Source organism: Lipophrys pholis (genome assembly GCF_963383615.2).
Source record: "Lipophrys pholis genome assembly, chromosome: 18".
Taxonomy (NCBI): Eukaryota; Metazoa; Chordata; class Actinopteri; order Blenniiformes; family Blenniidae; genus Lipophrys; species Lipophrys pholis.
Window position 1 is genome coordinate 17,894,072 of NC_137646.1, and position 22,972 is coordinate 17,917,043.

At 42.4% G+C, this 22,972-nt stretch overlaps 1 protein-coding gene across 1 annotated transcript; it reads right to left on the minus strand.

Annotated features, from left to right (window-relative positions):
* Positions 1–193: 193 nt before the first annotated feature.
* Positions 194–5,197, minus strand: tyrp1a (tyrosinase-related protein 1a). Its single transcript, XM_080485973.1, has 7 exons — positions 4,300–5,197; positions 3,585–3,907; positions 2,028–2,232; positions 1,749–1,916; positions 1,493–1,672; positions 1,243–1,389; positions 194–1,157 (listed from the first exon to the last, which is right to left on the minus strand). Exons 1-7 carry the CDS (start codon positions 4,652–4,654, stop codon positions 970–972), a joined length of 1,566 nt encoding a protein of 521 aa, XP_080342099.1. The 5' UTR covers positions 4,655–5,197; the 3' UTR covers positions 194–969.
* Between the last annotated feature and the right edge of the window lie 17,775 nt (positions 5,198–22,972).

Here is a 22,972-nt window from a genome sequence, read left to right on the forward strand (position 1 = left end):
AAACAACCACTTCCCGAACAAAACAGATGACTTTTTCTTCTTTTTTTTAAAGGAGGAACAGTTTTGAAGTAGTGGGAGTCTAACAGCACAGATGTCTGCTGTCAATCACCATGTCGCCCCAGTGTTAGTGCTTTTAAAGTGGCGCACTTAATGCGTCTCCAGTGCGAGTCTTCAGCACGCAGGTGAAACAAACCAGTTTGAAGCAACAGTTTATATAATCCTTGACATGATCCAGCAGCTTCTTGTGTGTGAATGCAAAAGCGTAATAGCATTAATGACCATTTCAAATCTTTTTTTGTTCAATTTATATTTATAAAACACAGGAAAATAAAACCTGAAGACAGCTTTTTTTTCTTTTTTTGCTACATTTCTTTAGAATCATCACCACCTCATTTATTGGCGACATTTCAGGAATAAAAGGAAAGCAAACAAACGAATACAAAGCATCTTTCTCTCATATCAACGGCGCATTTAGAGGAGATTCAGAAATTGAGCCACTGCACCCCCTTGTGGTCATTTCTGCGTATTGACATAGGCACTGTGTTTTGCTGCTGAGGGACTATGCAACTGAAAACGAGTAAAAAAATCACAAAAACAAGGTAATTGATGTTGCAACTGCTTCTGGCTTTTGGCCATTCAGTCTGTTTGAAATGTTACATGATCTCTTCCTCCTATTGACACCTGATAAGAGAATAACAATTATCCTACAACAATTATCCTAAAGGCCTGACCCCCCATTTGATCACTTCAATTTTTATTAGCGGACTTGTCATAAACCTTTCCTAAACCTCTCATTACAAAAACTCTCCAGTGAGCGGGAAACTTAAAAGAAGCCGTTGACATCTGCCCTATTCCGAAAGACATTATACATTTTGGGGGGGGGGTAAAAGTACAAGAATGCAGCACAAAGATTCAAACTCCACAGATCTGTCACCGTGAATGTGACAAGAGGAGGCACGCGGGCGAGGCTCAGACCACAGACTGGCTCTTGTCGTCGTCGTACCGCTGGTACTGATCCCCGAGCAGAGGCTGGTGGCCCTCCATCCTGTGCGACCGGGAGCGCACTGCACATGTGGTGACGGCGAAAATAACAGCGACGAGCACAAGGGCGGCAACGATTGCCATCGTGATGATTTCCGTGAGAGTGAAAGGCTGACCTGGAGGAAAAAGAGGTAGGCGATTAGTATTTTCAAAGGTCTTCATGTGTTCAAGGATGTACTGGAGGTGATGGAAAAGGGCTACCAGGCCATTCAACTTCGTAGGTGTAACCAAGGTTTTCAGGGGCAGTCACAAACATCTCCGAGTTCGTCACTGGAGGCCAGAAGGGCACCATGTTGTAGCCCCTGTTGTGACCAATAGGTGCATTCTCCTCAGGATAGACAGCTGAATCTGCAAAAAAGACCCTGAAAAGTTACAGTAAATGCAGAAGAAAAAAGGCCCATTTTGGAAAAAAAAGAAGTGGATTTGCAACTAGACTTGGTTCCTAAAGCACCTGGACTGTGCCTCCTCAGCCATTCATCAAATATGGCGTCGGTGAATGTGTGCAGCAGGACGAAGATGGGGTCATTGGGGGAGAGGTGAGTCTGTCCTCCTGTTCCGTTCAGGAACAAATGAGCCAGGTTGTGCAGGCTCCTCACCACGGGGTCATAGGTCCCCTGGGGGGCGCTGTAGCCTGACGAGACAAGATGCAAACTCGTAAGAACTGGAACAAAACTGTAAGACAGAGATTTATGTTTGCTGTTGCTCACCTTCGATGGTGTTCCTGAAGCTTTCAGAAGAGGTGGAATAGTAAGGTGGAGTATCAAATGTGTTAACCTGCAGACAGTCTGCTACATCTTTGGGCTCTGGGAGACGCTGGACCATCGGCCTGTTAACATTTCCTGCTGGGTTTCTTCTGATTGGAGAACTCTCTGTGCCTTTGTGAGACAGACAATAAAGCAGGCTAAAACCAATCTGCCGATTCTTTTGCACTTGAAGAATAAAGAGAATCCCTGCGACATTGCCTGTCTGATAAATAATAGTCTTACTGTTACAGATGGTTCCCAGTGTGTCGTAGTCCTCCACGCTCTCACAGATGACCCTCCACTGGGCAAAGATGGAGTTGGAACTCAGTGAATCCATGTCAAAACTGCTCCTGGCTCCCATCAGGTCATCTGTGCAGATGTCACATGTGTTTCCGCCGATGGCAAAGTTCCAGTACGGCAGGGCGAAGGAGGGGTCCTGCAGCATGTCCTGGAGGTGGAATGAAACAACCACGCATGGATGGATTAGAGGTTATGATTGTGAAAGCTGAGGCAAAGAACAAAACAGAAGCACAGAAACACGGTTTTATCTGCTCCCGGTTTAATTTTAGCCTCCTAAGTAATACCTAATAATCCAGTCTCCCTTAGTGTAAAAATGCCCGAAATAAATTAGGTTATTTTCTCTCTGGCTGCAGTCTCGACAAGATCAGTTCACAGTGAATGAAATAAATGTGCAATACATGAAAATTGGTTTTATAACAGCCTTTGCAGATGTGATTTTAAGGTTTGTAATGACTTCAAAAGCAGTGTGTTACATGTTGATACGAAGACAAAAGTGGTGATGCTTTCCCTGGGCAAAATGAAACGTGAAATGCTCTCTCTATTTTATTTCATTTTTTTTCCAAATAATTGCCTTACAATATGAGAAAAAGTCGTGGATGAAGAAAATGTATCAAAACAGAATTTAAAAGGTAAAAATATTCATGAAACCCAGCAAAATGCTCCCCTGTGATTTGCCCTATATTCCTTTATTGTGATCTGTTTTGAGAGTTCTCTTAGAGCAAAAAGACCAAACTTACAAGATATCACCCTGAATGTCAACAAACACTTTAAAAAGTCATATATTAATCATCATTTGGACATTTGAAATACTGGTCCGCACTCATGAGACGTGATTTATGTCTAATAGGGAACTAAACGGACACGTTTTCCATTCATCTTGGTGTTTATTATATCGGAAATATATATTTTCTAAGCTCCATCCAGCTCAGACGTGGTGATATTGGCTTGGAAAAGGAGAAAATGGAACAAACTTCATGAGCATGGACTCTCTGCAGGAGTCCTGCAGTCTGACTCGGCCTCATTTCCCCCCCTAATTGTGATCCATTGGATAACTCAACCCGCTGCACTGGAGTGGGATTGTTACAATTCTCCACACATCACTTTAGTGTTCGGCGCAGTTTAATAAGTCCTCTCACCAAGACCCCTTTCAAAACTGCTGCTGTTTTGTTTTGTTTTTTTTGTTTTTTTTTGGGTTACAATTGGGCTTGCGTGCAGATCAAATCTAATCTCAGCCGATAAAATGCTTAAAGTCGCATTCTGAGCTCCTGCTCGCTTATTAAGGCGTGACATTGCTTCGTCAATTATGATTTCCTCGCCAATACAGCCGCGTTCCGCAAAACAAACAAGCAGAGGAAACGGAGAAGGGGTCTATTAGGCGGTGATGTATTGGAAAATTAAAATCGCCGATAAGAAAATGATTCAAACGCGACTGGACCCATAATCAGATTGGACAAAGCTGCTGTTTGAGTGTGTGTGTGTGTGTGTGCGTCTAAGTCTCACCTGCATGTCCATCTCCAGCTGCAGCAAGTGGTACCTGTGCCAGGTCACGAACCCGGGGCCCTCGTGGGAGAAGTCCACTCCTCCGAAACTGGGCTGTCCGGCCCCCAGGAACGTCTTGCTGACGGAGTAATAGTGGGTCCACACGAACAGGTTGTAGATGGTGATGTTTTCGAATTGCGTGCTGTTGACGTCGGGACCGAAAATGTCGGAGAAGTGACGCGTGGCGATCACCAGGTCCGGGTGCACGGTGCGCTTGGCCTGATCCAGCGCGCTCACGAACGCACGCTTCTCGTCAGCGCTGAGCTGCATCACGTTTCTCCTTACTGGAGGAGGATTATACGGCAGAGAGAAATAATTGGATTAGCTCAATCAGTCATGCGTTAATTGGGGATCAGTTTTAATGAGCGAGAGAAAAGTGGAGAAAAACAATGAATGTGTAACAGGCACATTTTGTGGCAGTTGTCGTCGTTTTATACCGTAAGTAAAGTACTTTTTTTATGAGAATATGCGCTGTTATTTGGATTAATTTAGTTAGAATACTCCCACTTGTCTGATCCTTGGGGGGGGGGGGGGGGGGGGGGGGGGGCTCTTATTGAGCCAAACGCAATGCAAACACAGCAATCCTTATCAGATTTATCAAATACTTCATGTAGCCCTTTAAAATTCAACTCTACATCTCTGTTTCATAGTGAATTTTATCATCAAATCCACTTACCAACAGAAACGCGCTGGTCACAGTTGGCTCCTGTCCATCCGTGTCTGCAGCGACCACAGTTATAACCGCTGAAGTTCCCGTTACATTGGCACGCACGACTGAAGTAACGAGCGGGCCATCGCTCCCGGTCATCCCGTCCATCGTGCGGGTACTGGGGCCCGTGCGGGCGCGCGTCCACCGCGAGGGACACGCACTGCCCGCGCCCGGTGCTGGTGCCACAGGGGTCGTTATTAAGTCCGGTGGGCGACGGACAGCACTGTCCGGTCCTGAGTACCTCCGGTGTGACACACTCTCTAGGGAACTGGGCGCTCACGGCCACTGCGCCCACGAGCACCAAAAAGCAGAGCTGCAGCATTGTCCCGGAATATATATTTTACGCACGGGCTTGGTGTCGAGTCACTGGATATTCACCTGCAAATGCACACTTTCAACTAAACCTTGATCCGAGAATAAATGTGCATCACATCAACACGTCAGAAGTCGCAACTGCTTCCAAATGAGTGTGAAATGTTCCCTTCCATGCGCCCATGCAGGCCCCACTTTCTATTTCCCCCCAAACCACTGAAGCGTCGACCTTAAATAGAGGATTAGCGCATGACTACCCGGCTTTTCAGACTCCCGCGTGATCCCATCACATAACATCATAGGTCCTACTGAGATGGAGGGAGAAGGTTGGGTGATCCGGTCATGCACAGTGCTATTCTTTGAAGAAAAAAAAAAAGTCATTGGTTGTCAGCAGTTGCTTGAATGGCTGTAATACAAAATATGTGAAAGTCTAATTAATTACCAATCTGAGAGGGAAAAAAGAAATGATGATGAATGAGTACAGTACAGCCACCCACGTCCTGTAACGTCTCAGCTCGCTATTATGAGCGGCTTATGAAAATTAATATGCTGTGAAGTGTTTTTGAAAATTTCCATCTGCTTATCCAGCCTTTGGCAAAGATGCAGATGTTTGTTGAATCAAAAAATAATGAACACAAAATAACCTAAAATATTTCTTGCCCCCCCCCCCCCCCCTCCCTCTTACTGGATACAATGCCTGGATCTAATCTGAAAATGCCTTAAAGGTCCTTGCCTTTATTAATGTGATCATATTTCCAGTCATTTGACTTTTCAGGAAGGCCTCTCTCTTTCTCCTCCTCCCCCCAATCCAAGCCTGCTTTGACCGTCAGGAGCATGTGAGACAGAAAAGCATGACTGGAATTTATTCCACAAAAAAAAAAAAAAGAAAAAGAAAAGAAAAAAGAAATCCCTAATCCAGAGGTCTTTGTGTTTTTACCTTACCATTCAAATTGAGCTAACTGAACAGGGAAACGGTTCAAATATGTGCAACATAACAGGTTTGGTGGAGCAAACCCTGCTTCACGAAGCTTTGACTACAATTCTCACTGTAGTTTGGCTTTGAACCAAAACAAATACTACTTAGCATGAAACAAAGCAAGACATCTCAATGTTTGTTTTATATTATAGGATAATATTACTGTTGGGATCAATCTATCTTTTATCCTGCTTTTATGGACAGGTCAGCGGTCTATCACAGGCCAGAGAGAGAGAGAGAGAGAGAAGCACACTTCTGCCTATGCACAAGTACCCAGAGGAAAGAAAAATCCATCCATCATCCTTATCAAAGTTATGGGCGAAGGCATGTTTGCATCCTGAATTGTAAAAACCAATATCAGTAGAATAAATGTATGCTTATAAAATGCAGCCATAGCGAACATATTTCTCAGTGGGTTAAATGCCTTTATACAACAATTTTGAGTGTAGTGCAGGACTCATCATTGGTTTATTCTCCTTTGCAGAGTAAATTTGATAATTCATAAAACCCCCACAGGGATTTGTTTTAATAGTTCCACACAGGGAAGAAAACTAAAAGGAGAATGAAAGCAGGCTCTTCTCCACTTTAAAGCCCCTTTATCTCCGACCAGGTGGTTGGAGTGTGGACCGAGGGGGTGATCAGTGTCATTTGCCATAATTAGTGTGAGGTGTGTGTGTGTGTGTGTGTGTGTGTGTGTGTGTATGATGGCTCCGTGATGCCTGAGAGATCAAGCAGTGTGTGTGTGCGTGCTGCCGGTGGGTTTGTTTTCCTGGAGATAGAGGAATTATGATAATTCTGATGTGCCGTGAATGCGACTGATTATTGAGAAATATACAGAGCCACTTCACTTCAAAAGTGACATTTTCCCTGTTTGCCTTGCCTGTGAAGCCCTTTGTGCCTTTGAATTCGCCCCTTCCAGCGCGTGCACCGTGTGTTTACTGTTTACTGCAGGTGAAGGAGGCCGGGCGAGAACAAAAACCTTTGATTACTATAAATGAGCCCATGATATAAGTCTCACAGTCGTTATGGGTTTGGGGTGCTGCTAACCTCGAGGGAAAAAGTGAAAGGATTGTTTTTTTTTTTTTTTTGTTTGTTTACAAAACCTACAGTGATAACCCTCAGGAAGAAGAATCTAGGGCAGCATCAGGCACACTTTTTCAATAAGATCAGAAGTCTCTTCCCATGATGCACTGCAACCTGCACCATGGATTTGATAGAGGAAACTGAATTTTATTAAAAAGCAGCAACATATAGAACAACATTCCTCCAGGGGTCCAACCTCCTTTAATTAACTGACAATTCATTGCTTCTCATTTTCAACGGGTTTTTTTTGGGGTTTTTTTAAGAAAAAGAAACATTGTGACAATTGTAGCCTCATTAGCTACAGTATGTTTGTTTTTACTTCAAGAAAAATAGGCAGTGGATAAATAAAGAAGAAGAAGCTGTCAATAATGCGGGTAAACAGCCACGCGAGATGGCAGTGGTGATGTGGAGCAGTGGTGCAGCACTGAAGTAAAACCTTGAGCTATTTGTATTTCATTTAAGCTCATCCACGTTATGCTACTTCACACATTTACTTCAGAGACACCACTTGTCATGTATCAGACGTCTGCAGTTGTTAACATTTCCACCAGAGATAGATTTTTTATTTTTTTTTCCTCTACTTAACTTCTAAGAGAGTTTTGATTCGTAAAACCTTCTGAAGCCCAGAGGTAAGAGTATCACGCATTTCACCTAAACATAAAAGACGGTATGAGTAAATCACACAGCTCAAGTTAGTCTTCACTGCTCATAAAATTCTTTCCAGTTCAAATCAGTTGATTTTTCAGGCCCATTTGAAAGGCCTTACACGTTTCAAACGGTTGTGGCAAACATACGGCTCGTGGGCCCAAGCCAGCCTGCCCAGGGGGTTTGTTCCCCGATTCCTGAAACCCCGAGCTGAGCGAGATCGGCGATGCAACGCTGAAAACCTTGCTGGCAAAATCCCACTCGCATCAAACATGCATGACGAAGGCTGCACAAATCTTGTGCCATGAGAAGTGACAGGCTTTTGCCAACACTGGTCTGAAGGGAAACACTGCGGGGATTAAAGATCCTCGAGCAGATTAAAAGAGCCAAATACATTTCAGGGGAACGTTTCACTCCATATCAAACCAAGAGGCATCATGAACACACTTTTTGGGGTTTTTTTCTTCAACACCTCAACCTCTTCAGTGTTTGTAAAAACTCAAAACACACATTCTGGAAACACATGGTGGATTTCTTAAGCGCTAGAACCAGTTAATGGATTTCTCATATCCACAGGCAGTGAGTGACATTTGTTTGATGGTTGCTAAAGATTTGAGCTTCTCACAGCTCTAGTGTCTGTTTATATATTGACTGCAACTGAAGCATCATTTGCTTTTTGGATCTCAAGTTTCATTACAATTTTGATGTCTTCATCGCATGAATTAAATTGATCTTTTGTGAGACATTCATCTCTGAAAAACTGTGTTTTTTTTTTTAAACATATTCTTTTTAAATGCCCTGAAAGAAGGCATAAAGAAGCTTGTTTTTGATACAGTGGGGAATAATGTTGTAGAGGATTGCAGGGCCCACTACCTGAAAAGCTTCATGTTGTTAATTAAGTGAAAAAAAAAAAAAAAAGCAATTCATCCACATATTTAACAAATACACAACCAACCTCCAACGTGTTTCATTAGGTTTGATATGAAAGTAGTGGGCGTCCATGTGGCACAAAGTTGCCACTATTACATTATGCTTGGTAAGACATGCCCGCAGCGTAAATAATTTTTCCGTGGAGTAATTAATCATTTAAATGCAGTCCTCGGGCGCAGGGAACAATGTCATAACAATGCAGCCGCTTTCTGAGCGGGGGAACCGCTCCGCAGTGTGACTCCACACAGCGAGAGGCAAAGATTCTTAACCCAGTCACATGCGTTTCACATTGGCTACTAAAATGCCAGCCGGGATGTATCGTTTTATAATTGGGGCGGGACGGGGGTGGGGGATTACACAAAGCTACCACTAAGCTCATTCTCATGTAGTAAATTTTAAACTACGTCCACATTCCTCGTGTGTGTGTGTGTGTGTGTGTGCGTAGTTCCCATGTTCCCCCTTGAGAACCACCGAGAGGCCTGTTAGCGCGGCAAGGTTGTTGGAGCCATTTTGAACTTATTTTTCAGGAGTCCTCATCTTTTATGTCTTCTTTTTTATTATTATTAAGATGAATACGGTAATAGCTAAGATTATAAATTATTTTGACCTTAAAGTCGTACCGGGGCTCCAAATGAATTTTCTATGATTTATTATCATAACAGACATCCTGGTATTAAATAATTCAAAGTGCTATTGACCTGAAATTGCACTGCAGTGTCTTAAGGTCACATTTCAGAGCCCCTGATTTGCTGACTGTCTTTTGATTAAGTCAAGAAGAAGCTTTTATCTTTATCATCCTCCTCCCAAACTTCTAGGCAGTTTACTTTGAGCCATAAGACATGGAGCGACACTTAAAACCATCTTAGCCAATTTGTCAGCAAATTTACACTGTGTAATCCCAATGTATCAATTACCTTTTCGGTATTTGCACAATAGACACAACTACATCGGAGTGCAATTGAAATGTAGAGTCATGGGAATCTCATGGGTGACTCGCATATGATGTATGATGTAAGTATAAAAGCATAATGAGACGCACTGTTGCTACAATTGAGATTATAGATTCCATTTCTCATGAAATCTACACCATTGATGTGCTGCAGGCGCTACACATGTAAATATCTCGTCTGTGAGTCCCGTGATCGGCGCTCAGCTGACCTCCCTTTCGTCCCCTCCGCCCTCCCCGGCTCCCATTCTTCTTGGGCCTGTGTGCGATCAGACCTTGGGCAGGATGGAGGATCATGTGAGAAGATGTGACTCAGGCTTAATGGTAATCCCTGCCTTTGGTAAAAACGGCACAGTGGGAGTCATTAGGAGGCAGCTCTATACCAGTCGTTCATATGACTGTCTGATTCTCTGTCTTCTTCCTCCCCCTGTTCTTCCCCGACCGGGCCAAGCCTGCAACAGCTCGTCATTCTCTTTCCCTTTTTTTTTTTTTTTTCACATCACGGGCTGCCTTCATGCGCCTTGGTTCATCTCAGCCGTTGTGCCTCATTTTCAATTCATTCTCAGTCATTAAGGGGAAAAAATATAATTGTACTCCACCTCTAAAGGAGAACTCCCAGTTTGAGGAATCAATAAAAGACTAGTCATGCTCACAGTAACCAAAAAAACAGAAAAGATGCTCAAATTTATGATCCTGTACAAAAACATGCCAAATGCACATGTTTTGTTTGCTTAAGGTCCATTTGCACGAGAACAATCTGCAGGAAAAAGTGGTGGGGGGCCAGCAGAGGAAATATCAGCAGCATTTCTGTTGAAGACTGAGTCGTTTGCATCTTCTTCTCAATGACGTTAAAAACAGATGCAATCATGAACAGCACATTTTAAGACATAAATCCCAGCTTGTTTTGCATTAATCTACAAGCATAAACTATTTAATATTGTTATATATATATATATATATATATATATATATATTGTGTGTTATTCTACACAGCCATCAGAAACAATCTTCAATATTTTCCATTAGTAGATCGACTTCCACGTGGGTGCATATAATACCAGGTTTGAGCCTGTTTTAATGTGCATAAATCTTTAGTAGTGTAGATCCTTAGGGATTATTATTATTATTAGTGAGATAACAAAATCAAAAGTAAGTCGAGTTAAAATGAGTAAAAGCAAAACTGTACTATAACAGGTACTATAGAGTTGCAGGTCTACAAAGGGCAAACAACCTGAATTCCTATTTAAAATGCTGATGGACCCTAAAAGATATTAACTCTTCTTTATGATATCCATCAACCAAAACGGTTCCACCACAGGTCCTGTGTTCATCGCACCAGATAAACAGTTAGTTTACAGTTAGGAATAGTTTTTTTTCTTGGCTCTTGTCATGAGATCAGAGCAGAGGCAAAGAAAATTCAACGGAATGAAGCAATCCCCAGTCAAATCTCAGACTGTGGAAAACAATGCTGAAACATGACATCTCTGTTAGTTCCTGCAAGCTGTTTTCCCACAGATGAATGGGTTCAGTTGCAGCGATGGCGCAGAATAATAGCAGTCAGCTGAAATCACTGTGATCAGGCAATTATGAAGTAATTATGACAAGTCTCGTCGAGACATTTCACTCAGGAACACAATCTGTATCCTCCCGACGTGGACACACAGAGGAGCGCAGACATCTGTATAAAACTGACGTGGCAGTTCTGGAGAAGCTGCGTTGAACCAAATCGGGGGCCAGGTATTATTTCTTTATTATTTCACAGCCTCATGGCAATCAATCCAATAAGTTAACAAACATGCCGTCTGAATCGCTGTCAAAAGTAGGCGACAAGAAAACTAATGCCGAAATAAATAAGAATTCTCAGTTATAATTACTTTATCACTGAAAAAGGGTCTTCGGGGCTGGTCGGTTTACGGTTTCTGACCAACTAATCAATAGTTATTCATCTATTATGACCCGTGTGTTCGACCTTCTGATTCAGGGAGAAAAGGAAGGAGTTCCACACTGCCCCATTATCTGTGTAAAGAAAGAGACAAACTCATGACTAGTCCTGGAGGGTGCAGGAAGAGGAATGCTCAGCAGGTGGTGGGAGGGGAGGGGGGGGGGGGGGGGGGGTTCTTATCACCCGCTTGATCCGCATCTTTAACTGTATGTGCAACACATGAGCAACAGTAACAGTAAAACTGCCCTGAAGGAAGAAAATGCCTTTTTTGCAGCCTTGTTCCTTAGATGAAACGCCACACTTGATGCAAACGCTGATACTGCCTGATATAGAGTATATTGTCATTACTCTATTACATTGTAGTGAAGATTTCTTTTTTTCTTATTTATGTGGTGGTCATAAGCAGTATATGTTTGTGGAGAGGAGAAATCAATCTGGGTCCTTGAATTGAGAGCGTGAAAGTGAGAGGGGGTGGGGGGGTGTGTGTGTGCGTTTGGACACAGACACACACACACACACACACACACACACACACACACACACACACACACACACACACACACACACACACACACACACACACACACACACACACACACACACACACACACACACACGCACACACTCTCCATTAAGCTTCACACCATATCTGGCGCTGGAATACAAATAAGCTGGGGAGTAAGGGAATGCTTTCCTATTGCAAAAAGCCTCTGTGCGAGGGAAAAGACAACAGAGACTTATCAACAATTAAACAATTAATCCTCACAATGGAGTTTGCAGTGATAAGGACATTAACAGTCACAAGCTCAGATTCCGGCAGAAAGGAGTCGTGCTCAGAGGCCGGGATGTAGCTGTAGTGGGTAGTGCACGGTGAAGGAGACGGTTTAATCACACTTGTGTGGACGGAAGCTGCCTGACAATTGATCGAGAAACCCGTCCAACATGGATCCCCATGCTGTCGGTGTAATACAGTGCAGAAACCAGCAGAGGACAGTGACATCTCATGGAAAGATCTGCACCAAGTCAGGGATCCGATCTGTGTTTAGTTATTCAGGGTGGGGCTTCATCCCCTACAGACACGCTTTATGTCATGCACACAAAATATATTTTACCAGCCATTGATTTTTTTTGCTAAGAATAGCCTTAACTGCAAAGCTTTTGACAACTTTAAAATAAATATTGTTCCAGGACCATTTCTTGACCTTAATGATTGCTAAACAATTCCGAACATAATTCTTTTTTTTTTTTTTTTAACATATATTGAATGCAGCCACACAATTCTATAGTGCTTTTAATGTTAGATTACAAAAACCTATAGAAAGTGCATTCAAAGTATGCAATGAGTCTAGGTTGAAGACAAATATGTGACAGAGAGATGAGTCACAGGGAGGGTGAACGCGCTGCCATCATACGAGCCACTTGACAACTCCAAAGGCGCTGAACTTCACATCGGTTTTGCAGAAATACAGAATAAGCATTTTATGAGTGAGTCAGAGAGAACTTCATTTGTTCCGCCAGCGAACTTCTTAGAATGTAGTGCCAACTCGGGGTAGACTGACACGCTGATGAATAGCAGGAGTTAGTCCCTCAAATGGAGGCCTCTGCGAATATCGGGATACTTGTCTACTTAGCACATGCACCAGCATCTTAAATCTGCTGCTTTCCAATACCAAAGCACTTCAGGTGATTTACATAGCAATAATTTAAACAGCAGAGGTGCTGTGACCGGGCGTTAGCAATAAAATACAGAGATCTACCACCCAGACTGCTGCTCGCACTTGATTGCTTTTTAACAGTCATTTGTCTTGCGGGAGCCTCTTGAAAGGGCATAATTTTTTTGGTCAATCTGTCGCTCTCCTTCGCAGAATTTCTCACTGATGTAGGAAAACGAGGACAGTTATTGGCAGGTTGTGTAAATTGGAGAGGTGAGGATAACTCAGTGGGAGCCGGCTGTGTCACAGATCATCGGAGGCGGCAGCGGTAATTAGTGAAAGAACACTAGTCTTGCTCCGGGATGTGGCGAGGAAACAGCTGGGGCGGAGGGGAGCGCCAGCCTTGGCCAATTAAAAAGGCTTGCACTATAGCGGATGATGACAAGGAGGAAGGTTAAGAGCCTGCTCGTCATTAATAAAGAAGGACTACTTTTTAAAAGAAACAAAGCTGTGAATGGCAAAAAAGGGAATATTATACATAATGAAATGTGCAACATAAATGTCAAGTCTTGGATCCCCCCCCCCCACAATCTCTATCAAATCATTTTATTCAATGATGTTTTTATAATAATCTGGCAAAGACACTGGTGTGAGCCATTCTGCTGAAATAAACCAGCTGATTTCTTCCACTGTAATCACTGATTTACCAGTTGGGATCCATTACGTAATAACCACCCTCGCCTTGAGCAAACCTCTCATCATTCCTGCAGGTGGCTTCCTTTTGTCATACTTTTCCCGGATCCCATACTGAGTTGTACAACAAACCGTTGTCGCGTTGTTCCACTTTCCCCTTTGAATGCCGGCCTTGCTGAAGCCCTCATCGGGTATCCCCTCACATGTCACTTCCCAAAGCAGCCAGATAAAGCTCACAGTCCCTGTGAATCAGGGGATTTGAAGAAAGAGACAGAAGATCTAAGGCAGAGGATAAGGATTTGTAAATTCCCGGATCTTGCTTCTGCTGCGATCCTCTTTTCGAATGCACCGTGACCGTCACGATGTGCACAATATATGGAAAATGGGCTTTGAAAGTCCACTTTGGAGTTTTTTCCAGCTTCGAGTTTTTGTGATGTTTCTTTTAATATGGAGATGTCTTTTTTGGAGTACAGTCACCTCCGCCTGTGGGTTAATATGAGTCCGGCACAGATGTGGTAAGAGAACGAGCACGTTGTCTGTAAGTGTGGTGCCTGCATGAGCGTTATGATAAATGTGAAATGAGCTCCTCACTCCTTCTCTTTTCCGACTGATTACGGTTGTCACTGTGGTCTGTACGTCTTGATAAAAATGTCACATTCTCTTTGTGCTTGTTACATGTGGGGAGCGAAAAGTTCTGCGACTGATGCCAACTCCCCACAAACTCGCTCAGAATTCATTGGCAACATGTTAATCCGCGCTCGCGCTGAATAAACTTCCTCTTACGGGTACGAACCAGAGTTCTCCTCAAGGAAATTAATTCAGCGGAACTTCTCAATATAGACCCGCATTGATCTGTTACTGCAGCATGTTGGCAGTTTGATGGAAACTCTGATAACAATCCAAACTCCAAACACAAACGAAACAGAGCGCTCCTCCGCGGTAATGATACCGCCGCGGCGTCGGCCATTTCTCATGAAATCAACCCTTGTTAAATTTCAGAGGCGAGTCTCAAAGGTGGCGCGGATAAATTCAGCAACGCTACTTTTTAATGAGACAGAACGCAAATAGATATCAGGATCTATAATTCCACATTATCATAAACCACAGGTCTTTGCAGGCATCATATGGTCCGTCAAGCCTGGCATTTTTTTTAACACTGTGGAACGAGCGAGCCATGAGATTTTATACTGATCTTTATGAACGCTTTTACTCTCATGGTGATCTGAAAATTTCATAGAGAAAGCAGAAATGTCTGCAACCTCCCACATCCAAAAACTGCCTCCTTGCACATTCCTCCTCTCTTTAACACTCCACAGATGTGATGAGGTGCGATTCACCTGCCACCCTCTCCCAGTACCTCGCTCGGGTGGTGAGTCATTTATTAGCACTCCATTATGTCACGTAGGCAAATGTATTTCATTTGTTATGCGTGCAGGGGTGACGAAGGTTGAAATGTTCTTGCTAATTTAATGCCTATTGAGACAGAAAATTGGATCTACTTCAGGGAGCCGTGATGAGTGTCGGGATGCCAGAGCTGCCAATTTCTGCCCAAGATTAATTAAAATGAAATTTCCATGGGACCTGTGACAGTCGCCCATCTCCTGTACATATTTCTTCATAATTGGAATCGCAGTCAGTCTCCGGAGGAGGGAGAGGTTTCTGGGATGTTTCAGGGAACAGTGAGGGATTTGCTGAGGTGAGCACTAAGGAGACACCGATTGTGTCTGGACCCGAAAAAAAAAAAAAGAGCACAGTCTGAAACCTTGGAATATGAGAAAGGGGATATCTCATTTCTCCAAGCTGGCTGACATTAATGACTTACAATTGTATAGCGGACTGAAGGACGACAAAAGTCGAGTCCTCTCCCTCTCCAACACTGGAGCAAAGCTTGTGTTTCAAGACAAAGATCAGCTGCACAAGGATCCAAGACAGTGACAGTCAAGTGTTTAGCTGTGGTGACGTCTTATGCATACCTAACAGGCTGAAACACGCACAGAATCCATATTATTTAATATGCTGGCACAGCATGAATAAAAACCAAGCCGCAACCAGCGATCAGACTTTGAGATTCAGGACAGGTGCGCTTCTTTTCATTCTGCTGGGTGCTCCTCTACAGTTACAGCGGTGAATCATTTCAAACGGCAGCAATACAAAACAAAACGGTGTTGCACCACGGGGGCCTCAGTTCGTCACTTTTATTCTTCTGTCAGGTTTATGTGTTTGGAAACCCCCCCCCCCCCACCGTAAAAAAAAAACCAAAAACAGGTGAACGTCAGGATTCTATAATGAATGCAACACCAGCATTATTCTTACAGTAACAGAAGTGTAAAAACAATGACCAGCAGTTGAGCATTTTTCTATAATGTAGTGTTGACAGAGCAGCCCATTAACTGTGTGGTCCACCGATGGAAAACAGTTTCTGATTAAGGTGATGCTACTTTTGTGTGTTGAGCGACTGGCTTGAGACTGGCTTGTCATTTGTTTGTAACCCTTGTTGTACGTATAGTTCAATTCACCAGTGATGGCATGTGCTGCTTCCTCCTCGCCTGTTGGACCAAGGACAGAGTGATAGAGAGAGTGATTCATTGATCCATCTCCCCTCTAACATTGCTTCATCCACCTTAAGGTCGCCCGGGCTGGAGCCAATCCCAGCTGACTGTGGGCGAAGGCAGAATACAACCTGGCCAAGTCGCCACTCCATCACAGGACCAACACAGACACACACACACACACACACGGTGAGACCGACTAACGTTCAGTGCAGTATTTTGGAGTGTGGCGGTAAACCTGGATTCAAACCGATATTATTGCTGCAAGGTTAAACATTATTTCACTACACTACCACGCTGGAGTTGTTTATGACTCCGTTATGTGTTACAAAGTAAGAAGCAAACATAAATTACCATGATGTGAGCAGTATTGTTGCCTCTCTCTCTCTTCAATCTGATTAGTTCAGTTTAATTTTTATTAGTTTCCACATTTTTAACTTTGGTTCTCCTGTTTCTGGTGTTATCAGCTATTAAAGGACTGTTATCACTTGTCCTGAGCATAGATAAGGCCTTCCTCCACCACCCAGTCATCTCTACGGAATAAACAAGTAGAAGCATACTACAGCATTTTGAAAGAGGAAAAAATACAGGGGAACAATTGGAATGGTCAAGCCACAAATATACACTTTGGAGGATTTTGTGTTCAACAATTTTTAGATTTTCGGGGAAAATGCAGTTATGTGTTGCATGTTCAATGCTGGTTAAATATATTTTGTACTTTATTTAATATGTTACAGAAATTAAACTCTATGGACAAACATTTTAAGATGCTTGCACTAACTCTTTTGATTTGAAAGTTTAGTTCCAAACAGGAACATTCCCAATATTAGGAAAATGTGACACATGCTGTGATATAGTTTTCAAAAGCATATTGTAAGTTGTGTACTGGGTTTTCTCAACTTCACAGATTTTCAGCAAACTACCAAGAACATTCCAGCAATCCACAGAGAATTTACCCAAATAAGAGGAGCACGGACCATTCTATGTTTTTTTCCCCCTCCTGCTTTCATCCATTCTGTAATCCTTAGTCAAAAGATCAAGCTGCTTTCTTACCTTTCTAGGTAGACAGGAGCTTAAGTACTGTCACTGGATGGATTTAGGTTAGACCTGAGCTGTCTGACCAAGTAATAAAGAAGAAAGGAACACGCAGCAGACTATACAGAGTGAGAGGGCTCATGAGTTAAATGCAGGTTTCTGGGGGAATTAAGGACTCTTTAGAAAATGACTGAACTTCAAGCGGCTGTGCAGGCAGGCTGAAACACGCACGGGGCCTCAGTAATAACTGGGCCGAATAGTAATAAAACTGAAAGAAGCTAAATTAAAAAAAAAAAATAGGAGAAAACACAATAAGATAACTACACACAGATATCAAAGATCAGAATGAGATTTTTAAAAGATGGACAGTCCATAAAGTAACTTTAATTCACATGGATTTCTGTTTCTTAAAGATTGTGTGCAGTTCTTCTTTACCCAAATAAAATCTCCAACAAAGCATCACGCTTTATTATACATTTATGAGTCTTTTCTTTCAATTAAGGGAAATATTTAGGTCATTTTTAAAGGGCAAAATCTTTTCAAGTAGTAGGACTGGGATTTAGTTTATTGTCAGGACTCATTGCTTTTGTTAGAACGAGCTGCCCAGAACCCGTCCTCTGGGTCCGACTATAGTTACGAAGCTGAAGTGCCTTAGCACGACAGGTTCTGAATAGCTTCTAAGTACATGAACTCACTTCAAATCCCCAAAGCCAACTCACCCCCATCTGTCCTTGTCCTAATACAAATTGTTTCAAAAATTCATCGAGTGTGGTTTGTGAAGAGCCTTGGCTCGTGATTAATTCAATTATTTGTGGGAGTATCAAACTGAACCCAAAACATGACCCAGGATGCACTTGAAGTCCACTTGGAAACTACTGCCCAAGGATACGCAGCAATTGGACTTTAGTGTGTTTCTGTTTTTGTACTAAGAGCAATTTATCTCAGTCGCAGACCGTTCCTTGTCTCACAGTAACTGCCGTCTGCAATTTTATCGTATCTAAATGCTACATCTGAAAGCTTGTAGACAAAGCGGCATACAGATTTTTTTGGGGTGATTGAGATTTTTCAGTTAAACAAATAGTTTTTTTCTAACTCGAAGTAGGAGAATAAACGCTCTCTAGTGAAGGCTGATATCAACACAAATGTAGCCCACAGAGACTCGTCGAGCCTTGGGATCTTCTGCTTATTGGCATTGCTTCTCCTGGAACTACCGGAAAGTTGCTCTTCATGTGTCAGACGGAGCCTTGACGCCGAATGGAGACAATACAGAGACTGAACAGGGCATATAGACATCTTAAGGGGGGGCAGCGGTCCGAAGGCTCCTTGACGTAGGAAAAACTCTGAATTTTTCAAAACTGACTTCTCACTCCCTTTAACAAAGCCTCGTCCTCATTCCACATGCACCTTTCAGGGGATATAATCATGCTAAAGAGTGTACATATGAATAGTTAAACGCACACAGAGGCAAGCAAGTGCACCAAAGTAAGCAAGTGGGTTCAAAGGGGAGGAAAAAAAGACACAGAGACACACCCGCTGCCATTTGCAAAAGAAACAATACCCTGTCTGTTCTTCATATTTGGGCCGCTTACATAACTAACTGTCATAAATTATGTAATGGCCCCCTCAGATTATTAATTTTTAAATGCAACTCTCTTTGACGCAACTATAATTGGGCATTTATATGTTTTGTGCCTCCTCCCTGAGGAATTGACGCTCGCTGACGCGAGTTCAGAGCCCAAAGTCTCCAAAGCAGCGCTCACATTTTTGCCTCATTGCTCCATAGCTTAAAAGTTACTGAACCGGATCTTTCCGATTAAAATTAAAGCAGATGAGGTTTCCATCCTGTCACAGGGAATAAAAATGTGACATGCTTTGCTTTTGAGTTTGTTTTTTAAGTTTTTTTTTTTGTCTTTTTGTCTTTTTAAACTCTTGGAAAGTTTCACAGAAACAAAAACACCAAAAAGAAAAAGAAAAAAAAAAAAAATTCTCAGTGCAGAAAATTTTAGACGTGTCTGTGTGAAGTGTGTTGACTCTGTGACAGCTGTCACCGAGCTTTCTCAGCTGTTGTTAAGCCTTGTGTATTTCGATAGCGCTACATCCAAGGCTTTTGGCGCCACAGAGCAGGTGTGCTAATTTACACAACAGTGAGGTTTACTCTGTAATGTTCCTCTGATGCGAGCTGCTGCGCTTTGACATCACGCCGCCGCCATATTAGTCGACGCGTCTCAAAATGTTGCCCCGGAAAGTGAAGAGGAGACTTTGCAAACACATTAGCAAAATGTAAGGTCATTTGCAGAGCCATTGTCATGACGCTAAATCTCTTGATTAACGTTCTCATTACAAGTAAGCAGTGGAGTGGAGTGATATACAGCCAGTAATCACTTTTCCATTTTATTAGAAGGGAGAAACGAAGAGAGACCATCGCGAAGAAGCCAGATGGTACAAAGAGTCTTTTAAGAAGAGTGAAATAAATGTAATCCAGCCCAGTGACACTGCAGATCCTTGCATGAGAAGATTGGCAAAATACAGCAACGACCTAGGCCAGGGTACAAACTTTAATTTTACTGCTTTGGTTACGTACAACTCGATTTAATCTCAGTTGAGCCAGACCAGTAAAATTGTATTAACCCACGAATAAAGACAATTAGGAGTTTTTCCTTTAGTTTCAGTGCCAAGCAGTCTGAGTGCATTTTCTTCTTTTAAAGAATATATGTATATGAAATCCTTTCAGAGCCACATTGTTGTCTTAAGACTAATCTTGGAAAAGCCCTATTGCTTTTTTTAGCTACATATAATTGGCAGCCTACATCATGTGTTGGTAATGTTCAGATTGAAACTAACATTGATTTTTCCGATTCCATGCAGTTAGTGTTAGACGAACATCAGATAAACTGATGTTTATCAGTTGAAGCTAAAGTTATTGTGTTATTTAGATCTATATTTCCCCTACTGAATGATATAACTTCTTATTATTATTCAACTTCCACTGTATGACTAGTAATGTTGATACAGCTCTATAAATGTCCCAAACATGCTGGAGTGTAGGACCATAATGCTAGAGGCTGACACAGTCATGTTTGGAGGTGAGATTAAAAAAAATAAAAAAGATAGAATGAATGAATTCTGTTTACTTTTGTGTATTCACAATGGCTATAGACCTCTACAACTGACATCATCACTACTGGAAGTTAAAAAAACAAACAAACACGCTGCTATATTGGAAGACAAACAGAGGTTAGAGAGAGTGTGTGAGTAATTATCAGCTGCTTCATCAGTGATATTAAATGGATTATTAGTGACAGTTTATTATCATTTCAGTATGGGAGACCATTGTCAAACACTGAACCCCTGACGTCATGCGGTAGCAGTTTATATTTGGAAAAAGAAATTACATTTAACGTGTCACCACATAAGGTTAAGGTTGCTTTCACGCATATGCTGTTGGCATTGTACTTGTTTTCAGAGATTCCAGCTGTGTCTTTAATTCGCATCAGAAAGGTCAGTAGTGTTGCACATAGCTTGCATGCATACATATTTTCAGAGCTCACCCCCACAGCATGGCTTTTACATACTACATTAATAGCTAGATGTTGTGTTACGTGACTTTTACTTTCCCCTCAAAATATCTAGGTAATGTCTTTTTTGTTAATTCTACATGTATACATACCTCCATATATATATCCACACACAACCTAAATGGAACTAATTAACTGTTTCCAGTTCCTTTGTGATAAAAGCACTACAATTTTTTGGGAGGAAACAAATGAACTCTGATTCAGACAAAAAAAAAAAACAGTAGATCAAGCCGCCGACACAAAATATGAAACAGAAAGTGATTTCAGGACTCAACAACATGTTTGCTAAGCTGACCACTATAGAATTTGTTACCAGACTCTGGAGAAACAGTGAACAAAAGGGGGGTCTTTGAAAACCGCCTCTCGGTTAGGCCGGGTTGAGACCCTCTATTATACGATTCAGTCTCACAGCACACTATGACATGCCTGGTTCCTCTCACCGGGGATCATGAAAGTTTCATCAGCAATGGCACAAAGACCGACTTGATACATTTTTTATCGTCATTTGTGAATTCATCATTCATGGTAATCACGTGAAGCCAGACGCTCTAAAATTCACAAACGTACAGATACACAGACATGAATCCGGCAGCCCTCCATCCCGGGCCTCCAAGAGATGCATCGTAAATGCTCAATGATTAACTGTTCCCTCCAAAGTGCAGCGTGCATGTAAGTAACTGTAGTAACGTTTTACAGGAGGAAGCCAGGCTTTCGCTTCACACAGACTGACAGTGAGGAAGGACTCCTCCACCACTCCATTGATCAGAGCTGTGCCCGTTATTATGAGATGCCCTTAGGCCTAATTAAATATTAAACCTTTTATTGGCTCCCACAAAGGTATTTGTAAATACATTTCATGCCAGGGAGAGCATCAAAGATCCCAAATCCCCCTCCTGACACAAAGTTGCAGTTATTGCTGCTCAACCCAACCAAACACAAGCCCCCTCCAACCGACCCAAACCATTTAGGCGCATTTAGAATGATGAAAGAGGAAGGAAATTGCTGCCGATGGCATCCAGGGGAATGGATAGTATATACATCTCAGTCTATCTGTGAGAAATTATATGTTCCCGACTTCTACGAGGTTATAAAATGAGGTTATAAACCAATGCTATATATAGGGCTGTCTGCCAGTTTACTGTCATTGTAATTCTGATTATCAGATGAAAAAGATCTCTATTTTTTTTAATGGAGGTGGAGATACTGCTGGATAAACGGATGCACCTGGATGATGCCCATTGTTTTACTGCCTCATGTGCTCAGAGTAATCACAGTGGCGCTGAATGGATGGAGAACACACCGTTCTGCAGGACGCCGACTTACAAGAGCCGCGTTCAGTCAGTCATAAACCTCGGCTGACAGTACACTCGGCACGTCTGTCCTGACAAAGCGTCTTATAACTGATTGTCTTGCCCGGCTTGAGTAGATAAATCATCCAAGTCCATCATCAATAGAACTGCAAGCGATTAAGTCATAACCCCAGCCAAAATAAATGGGGGGAGGCGTGGAATAAAGCATATACTGGCCTTCACCGGGTTGGTATATCCATAATTCACAGGCATAAATTACACCGCCCCACTGCTGAGTATGGCTGATCCTCTTCATTTACAGGCAGGGGAGAGGTGGGGGTGCAGTGAGTCAGCTGGAGTCCTGTCACAGAGTGCAGGCTGAAGTGAACACAACCAAACAGTAGATGGAGCCCCTCACTTTGGCTTCATGTGCGTGAAGAAGTGAGCCTTTCACCGGAAACATTACATCAGTGATTTATCTTTCCCTCCAGCTCCATATCATCATCATTACATGCCATTTAATGTCATTAAGGTTGGCATGTGTTTGTGTGGCTCTGTGTAAGAGCGCTCTGTTTTTATTCTCTAAGTGGGGAAGATGCAAAGTGGCCGCAGCACATGAGGATGCAATGGGAGAGGAATTTACAGTCAAAAACAGAAAAAATATAATCATTCGACATGGGACTAGACAATTAACCATTATGGGTTGCATGCTAATTAATTGTGTTTATATTCCGGATCTATGGCCTGTATGTATCCAGAGGATCACTTTGATTTAGCTTGTCTTTAAGCTGTTGGTTGCTGCCCATCTTTGCCTTGTTTTGGGCACATGTCGGCATGGTTTTATTTTTTCCTGACTGCTTTCTTTGAGAGATTACATAATTATACTTATTTTCTCTCCGAGTACAGATAATTGGGACTGACACTGCTTCGAAGGTTCACAGCTGAATTAATATGCAGGTCACTCCTTCTACCTGTGTAGGCTGACTGAGCTGGTAATTGACATTCCTCCTAAT

Coding starts and splice junctions, on each gene's coding strand:
- tyrp1a (XM_080485973.1), bottom strand. CDS start 4,654: ATGCTGCAGCTCTGCTTTTTGGTGCTCGTGGGCGCAGTGGCCGTGAGC. Junction 2,233..3,584: donor AGCTGGAGATGGACATGCAG/GTGAGACTTAGA, acceptor TTCCACCTCCAG/GACATGCTGCAGGACCCCTC. Junction 1,673..1,748: donor CTTCAGGAACACCATCGAAG/GTGAGCAACAGC, acceptor TTGTCTCGTCAG/GCTACAGCGCCCCCCAGGGG.